The sequence below is a fragment of the Fringilla coelebs genome, assembly GCF_963513975.1.
Source record: "Fringilla coelebs genome assembly, chromosome: 7".
Classification (NCBI taxonomy): Eukaryota; Metazoa; Chordata; class Aves; order Passeriformes; family Fringillidae; genus Fringilla; species Fringilla coelebs.
This window is the reverse complement of record NC_140035.1, coordinates 16768128-16775628: the sequence shown is the minus strand read 5'-3', so window position 1 is coordinate 16775628 and position 7501 is coordinate 16768128. Positions and strand designations below refer to the sequence as shown.

The window sequence follows — 7501 nt, the reverse complement described above, 5'->3', positions numbered from 1 at the left end:
TCAAAGAAAAAATAAGAGGCAGTTAATTTTGGTTCCGGAAGGCGTTATGCTCCTTTAATCGACTTTCCTATGAGACGTATTTCTGTTCTTTTGAAGGGGAAGCTGAGCTATTCCTTAGCTGTGTTAGCCCAGGGCACCACGTAATTATTTCATGCGAGGAATTGGAGAGAAAGTGAGAAACCCATTACCCGCTGCTACAGCTATGGACCACTGACATTTCCAGAGGCATTTAGGAAGAGTGTTTACCTGGGGAGGGGCACGAGGAAGAGGGAGCAAAGAGCAGGGAATGGGATAAAGAAATTTAAACAGGATCTAAGTTTTGTGACTTAACGATGAAAACAAAACAAAAAAAAATCCAAACAAATAAATAAACCGAATCAAAGAAAGGTAATCTGTTACAATAAAATAAATACTATGTACAGGCATTTCACAGGCTGTTTTCCCCACTATTACTGTTTCCCCTAGAATCCATCCGTGGTAAAAGGAAGGAAGCGCTGAACGGTTTGAGAGTCTAAGCATCCTACTGATCAGTGGGTTTCGGTGCGGCAGTGCCCCCCGCGCCCCCGGGGCGCCGCCGGACCGGGCCGGGCGGGGAGCGGGGCGGGGAGGCGGCGGCGGCGGCCGCGGCTCAGCCTGCCTGCCTGCCTCCCTGCCGGGCCGGGGCACGGATGGGGCAGCTAGGGGCGGGGGTCAGTGCGCTAACGCGGAGGAGTTATTGTGCAAAAGGACGGCGGGCCAGCGGCCGCGCCTAGCTGTGCGAGTAGAAGCCGTAATAGCCGATGTCCTTGGCGCAGGTCTTTTCGCAGTCCCGCTGGGTAAGCACCTCGCTCTTGAGGGGCGAGGAGCTCTCGGACACCGGGGTGTCCGAGGGGGAGATCCGCCTCCTTTTGGCCTGCTCGTAAATCCCAGAATCGGATGAGTCGATGGACTTAATGGACGACGGCGTCTCGATCCAGCTGGAGTCGGACAAATCTTTGGGCTTGGAGTCCTCGGCGCCCGGCAAGGGGGACCGCTCGGGGGCCAGGCTCTCCGCCTCCTCCCCCAGGTAGGGGTTGCCGGCGGCCATGCGCGCCGCCGCCGCGCTGTTGGGCCAGCAGGAGAGCACGGAGCCCGACTTGCTGCAGTACTGCGGGGGGCTGCGGGCCCCCCAGCCCGAGGGGTCGGCGTAGTAGCCCAGCGGCCGCCCGGCGCAGCCGGCCGCCTGCAGCGGCAGCGCCTTGACGCCCGCGGCCGCGTAGGACAGCAGCGTGGCCGCGTTGCCGGCGAAGTCGGTGGCCGTGTCGTAGGCGGAGGCGGCGAAGTCGAGGCGGTTGTTGGCGGGGGCGACGAACCAGCGCTGCGGCGAGGGGGCCCCCGGGTCCTCGGCTTGCTGTGGGGAGAGCAGCCCGTTGGTGTGGGGCACGCTGCGGTCGGCGCCGGGCCCCGGGCCGGCTCCTGCCCCGGGATGGAAGCGGGACTTGGCGTAGTTACTCACGAACTGGTCCTGGAGGAAGGAGCCGGCCATGGCGTAGCGGGCCCCGGGCACGATCTGCGAGCGGGGCGAGTCGTTGGGGGAAGGCGTCAGCCGGTCCATGTCGCAGCCCGTGTAGATCCTGCCCAAGAGAAGGGGAGAGAGCTGGGTGTCCGCCGCAGCCCGGCGCCCTCCTCGGCGCGGCACCCGGCCGAACGCGGCCCTCGGGGGACGAACGGGACGGCGCGGTCCCAGCGCGCTCCGGCCCTGCCCGGGAGCCTGAGCTCCTCTCCGGGCTTGGCCTCTGGCATCAGCAGCGCCGAGGGCCTTTAACGGGGAAGAGGAAAGACGGGGGCAAGCATGGAGAACAAATCTTTCGGAACCGGTTGGCCATTCCTTGACGGGGCTGAGATCCCTGTCTCCGGTCCGAACCCACAACCCAAAAGCGTGGAGTCCCGCGCGGTGACACGTTGACCGGTCCCACCACACGTGCAACAGGCAGCCAGCCCGGTCATTTGCCGCGAGCTGCATGAGTGGCAGACTACGGAATTCTATCGGCTGTTTAACACTTATTATTGGGAGTCACAGACGAACCATCAACATTTTACTGAGTTTAAATTAAGCTAATCTTTAAACACCTACTGTAGGAAATGTAAAGCCAGACACTTCCAGTGTTCCCTGCTTGGCCTATATATAATTCTCCCATGCTGGGCTGCAATTTGCGATTATAAAAACTTTAATGGATGAATAACTACTATCTGTATTTAATTCAGGCTAAAACTGTGCTTTAATTAACCCTCCACGCCTCCTGGAATTTCTTATCCAAAATAAACTTGGCCCTTAAACAAATTCAACGTGCTAGACAACATTGAAGCTTCCCCCTCCCCCCCGTCTCCTTTCAAGTGACGCCCTATAAAGTTTTTTTCCTATCAAAGAGGGAAAAGCACTTTTGGCTGGGGCCGAAGGCCTTTCCCAAGGCCGCACATACTCTCGCAGAGCTGCCGGAGAGCAGGCAGGCTCGGCTGCCGCCCTCTGTGGCACCAGGGACCGCCGCCGCCCTCCCCGTGGCGGACCTGCTCCCCGCCAGAGCCTCGGCGACCCCCGCCCCTTGGAGAAAGCGACCGCACCCTAGGCTGCTCCCTGGGGAGGGCTGGAGCTCGGCCCCGGGCCCCTCTCGCACTAATTCAGCTCTGGCCGTCGTTTGCGCTCTTTCCCTGCAAGCCTGCGGCTGGCGGCTGCCGGACCGCGGTCCAGCGCAGAGGCTGAAGTGGGCGCCTAAAATACGCCCAGAGGTGAGGCGCTCGAGGCCAAGTGAGGCCGCTCCCCGCCACAATTTGGAGAGGAAAATGGTTTTCCTCCTCAAAGCCGGGGGCCCGTCCCACAGACCGGAGCTTGCAGCGGGACGGGAGAAATCCCTGTCGTCTGCTCCTCCGGGTTGTATGGGCAGCCCTGAGGCCGCCACCTCCCGCTGCCCCAAGCTGGGCAGGGAGATGCCGGGCGGGTCGTACCCCGGGCCAGGGGAAGGCTGCCTGCAGGGCCTGCAGGCCGGGTACCCCCATTTCTGTCCCCAGGGCCGCGAAAGGCGGTGGCCGAGCTTTGATGCCGCCCCGAAGCCGCAGTCGGAGGGGCACCAGCCGCCTGCGGCGCGGCCGTCAAGGCCGGGGGTCAGACTGCTGGGGACGCCTCGGAGGAGGACGGGCAGAGGCAGAACCGCGATTAAAACTTCCGAGGCCTTAGCTCCACCCAGAAGGGAGAAGGGGGGAAAAAAATCAACTCCGGCGAAGAACAGAACGAGACGAAGACATTTCCCTCTGGACCCCGGCTCTGTGGACCTCGGAATGATGCAGACCCGGCGGGCTGCCGGGGACCGAGCCCCTGCTGCTCCGGTGCTTCTTTCGGAGCCCTTACGCGCAAGTGAAACGGAAGCTTGGAAAGAGGCGCCAAGATACGTGCCAGGAAAAACCAACAACAAAACCGCCGCAAGTGCCAAAGCGAGATGCGGACTCGGGTGCGGGCAGCGCGGCCCCAGGCGCGGCAGCGGCCTCAGGGCTGCGCAGGGCCCCGCCGCAGGGACAGCCCCTGTGCGGGAGCGGGCGTGTGCTTCACGCCCGGAGGGCTCTAGCAAAGCCTGACATTACACATCTCGGTGTGAAATGAGCCAGCCCTCATTCTAAATCTCCCCCCTTTGACATGTGTGTGCAGCCGGCAGAAGGGTAGTAAAAATCCGGTTTACTTACGTGTCATAATTGTCTCGGAATCCTTTTGCGAAAGGGTTGTGATCTATTTTCAGCTGTGTGATCTAGGGAAAGAGAGAAGCAGAGCACACGTTGTGAAAGCCTGAAAAATATACCCTACTGCAGCCAACATGTTTTTGAAGGACCAAGCTTTACTCTAGTCAATCATCCTGCCTTTAAACCATGAAAAATCAGCTCTGGCATGCTTATAGACATCACAGTCTAATTTTATGATTTAGGTTGTTGTAAAAAGTACGAAAAAAATCAATATTTAACCCCATATTTTGAGACGTGTTCAGCATTCCTAGTGCATGGGTATGAATATACTGAAATCCAGAAATTAGGCAAAACGTACCGCAGAACGGTAACTAGGAGTTTGCATTTGCATCCAGCAAAATAATTAAAGCGAGAATGTGGACTGAACATATGTCATTTGAAAAGGGGGCACCAGTCTGTAGCAAAGCCAGACCACTCCGAAACGCAACCAGGCATTAACGAGCTTTTAATTTGAGGAAGTTGCTCCGTCACCCCCGGCGCAATCAATGAGGATGTTAATTGATCTTTGCAGACTTAAAGCTTAAGCTAACAGCTTAACAGCTAACTAAGCTGTTTCCGACTGGGAGATAAACGCTGCGGGCCAGCGCCCAGCCCCGGGCAGAGGGGCAGGATCGCGCCCATCCTGGCAGGGAGGGCGATGCCGCTGCGGGCGCCCGGAGGGGGCTCCTGAGGCGAAGGCGGCCCGAGCGGCTGCGGCCGCCCTCGGGATGGCCAGGGAGGGCTGGCACAGAGTGGGGAACAGGGAGCCCCATCTCCCGGCGCCGGAGACCCGGGATAGGGTGGGCAGCAGCCGGGCCATCCCTGGTGGGCTGCCTTGCAGGGAGCGGGGGGACCGCGAGGGGAATAAACCAGGGAGATCTTTACATCGGTGTTTTGGTAGGCGGTGACGGCAATGAACTGCGTCTCGGGGAACGTGAATGTCTGCACTCTGCCCGGCTGGTTGGTATCCTCCGTCCCGTCTTCGTTCACCTCCACCACATGCAAGCGAGGTTGGTACTTGTGAAGGGACTGCAAAACCACCATCTGTCAGGCATGGCAAAAGGAGGGAGGGGGACGCGGGGAGAAAAGAAGAAATTAGAGCGAGAAGGACGAGGAGAGCGATACCCGCTGGCCGCCGCCTCCCCGGGACGGTTGCGGACTTCCCCGGCCGCACCGGACAGCAGTGTCAGCTCGGGCAACGCGCTCAGGGCCGACGAGGCCCGTGGCAAAATGAAATGGGAGGACTTTCTCACCACCACCCCCCTTTTATTTTCACCTAACGACACGATCTAAAAAAAAAAAAAAAAATACACGTCCTTTCGAAAACGGTAGGATTTTAACTGAAGAAATAAAAATAATTCTGGCAGCGTCTGCGCTCCCCCACTGACCTGCCCGTTGTTGTTTGATGCTCCTTTATTGTTTGTAAGTTTTAGTTTCCCAAAGGAGATTTCCTGACGCATCCAGTGGGCTCCCGTGTTGGGGGAGTCGGGATGCATATACACTCGGTTTCCTAAGCAAAACAACAAAAAACACAACCACATCACAGTTCTCGCCTGTACCCCGGTTCTGCTGCTACATCCGCACACGAAGGTGAAGAACCCCGTTAAGTGGACAATATTTTTCTGCCAAAACTCCCTTCATTTTAAACGAAAAGGATTAAAACAGCTTTTTCCGAACACCTTTTACTTTCTCCTCCACCCTCTTTATTTTCTATTAAAAAAAAAAAAAAACATCGTTGGCCCATTTGCGTTTAAGAAGTCGCCAGAGCCAGTCCGCAAAGGCATTAATTAATCATTCTCACCTACATATGTGTCGGGAAAAGTGTTAATTGGAGGAACTTGCCTTGTACATTGGTGTCCGCCTTGCCGCAAGGAACCCATTTGCCTCCCTGAAATCTCCAGTGATTGGGGTCCGCCAAAATTACATCCACAAAAATATTGTAGTGAGCCGTAGGGTCGAGACCAGAAATATTAAAGCTTAGGAAAGGGAACATGCGCCTATAAAAAAAAAAAAAAAGGAAAAAAAAGAAAAGGGGAAAAAAAAGAAAAATAAAGGGAAGAAGGAAAGCAAGCAATCGGCAGCGACAGGCACACGCGGAGCACCCAGCCGTTGTGCTTTATCCTCTCGGCTCCCGATAGCGACTGGGAAATAAAAATCCAAAGAAGCCCCCTTCCCGGAGTGCCGAGCTTTCCGCGGGGAAGGGCTGAGTGCAGCGGGCGCGGGAACTTGCGGGGAGGCAGAGAGGGCTGCCCCGGCGGGGACCGGCTCCGGCGGGAACCGACTCCGGCGGGAACCCGCACCGGAGCTCCCGGCGACCAGGGCAGGGGCCCCGGTGACGGGGGGACGGCTCCGCCGGGGCGGCGGAGGCTCCGGGCGGCTCTCCCGGCGAAGTCCGCGGCTCAGCCCCGACACCCGGAAAGGTCCGCGCGGTGGCTTACCTTCCCTGCTTCGTGATGATCATCTCCGTCTGGTGCCGGTGAAATTTCAGCCAGAGTGGCCTGTTGCACAGGTAGACCTGAGCCTTGCCGGGAACCAGCCCCGGCTGGGTGGAGGAGAACTGGTAGAAAGGTGCCCCTTGGTAGGAATGGCCATACTGCTGGGGGTACGGGTAGCCCGCCGTGGGGTAGCCTTGCGGAGAAGAGTTGGACAAGAGGCTGTTATAAGCTCCGTTGGTGATCACAGGATGATGAGCCATGTAGCGGCTGGGGCTGGCGATGGAGAAGGCTGGGTGAGCAGGTCCATGCTGGCTGGGATAAGGGAACATGGTACTAGGAGCAGAGGCAGCAGACTGGGGCTGGCTGGACTGAGAGAGCAGATAGCGATCTGCAGCAGATCCATCGAAACTGTGACGAAGCTCAGAGACCCCGTCCAAGACGGGAGAGAGTTTATTTCTCTGGACGTCCCCTGGTGTGTCCTTGGAGTCAGGAAAATTGTCTGTATCTGACTGATTCGTCATCCCCCTGGTAATTTTTTTCAAAGGTGAACTTCTCTCCAGGTTGTCAGTGGTCGAGATAATGGGATGATCATGCAAGGCAAGCTCAGATCCGCCTGCATGTGGGTAACTGCTGCTCACATTGAGAAATTTCTTGGAGAGCATGATAGAGGGAGAAAGACAATGCTCCAGCTGCATAGCTCTAGCACCACAGTAATAACCCTTCAGTCCCTGGATCTGAAAGGGCTTCCTAGTATCAGAAGCTAGACATCCTGGGACCCACACTAGGCAGAAAGCACTTCATCTACCAAATGCTTCCCAAACGTTTGATTTACTTTTTTTTTTTTTTTTTTTTTTTTTTTTTTTTTTTTTTTTCCTTCCTTCCCAGGGAGAAGAGATTGGCCAATTGACACTATGCAGCAATCAGGAAAGACTCACTTTTGATCTTGCTGCTTGTGGAGAGGATGAAACGGCTTCTGCCATTGGTTAACCGCTGACAGTAATTTAATTAGATAGACATTAATTAGGATAATCACCTGGCTCCTGGTCGCGACGATCATGGCAAATTGAAGGAGATGATTTTATTGTGAGATAGAAGGAAGGAAAAGGGGGAAGGGAATAGTGTGTTTGCTGTGAGAGCTCATTATTATGTGACCTTTCTAGCTTTTTTTTTTTTTTTTTTTTTTTGACTACGGCTGGAAAATAAATCCGAGCCCTGCGATTCCCCAAATATTGCGCGCGTGTACCCCACCTTTGTGCGTCAGGGAGAAGAGCGGGTCCTGGGCACTTTGGGGAGCGATCGCGAGGGAGCGCGGGGCTCGGCGGCCGCTGCCCTCAGCTCACCCCCGC

The 7501-nt window shown here is 56.6% G+C and overlaps 1 protein-coding gene across 1 annotated transcript; it reads right to left on the bottom strand.

The window, feature by feature from the left end:
* Positions 1–748: 748 nt before the first annotated feature.
* Positions 749–7501, bottom strand: TBR1 (T-box brain transcription factor 1; the record flags this gene model as incomplete). The annotated part of the gene is made up of 6 exons (XM_084209391.1): positions 6159–7501; positions 5563–5717; positions 5109–5230; positions 4606–4764; positions 3688–3749; positions 749–1592 (listed from the first exon to the last, which is right to left on the bottom strand). Exons 1-6 carry the CDS (start codon positions 6848–6850, stop codon positions 749–751), a joined length of 2034 nt encoding a protein of 677 aa, XP_084065517.1. The 5' UTR covers positions 6851–7501.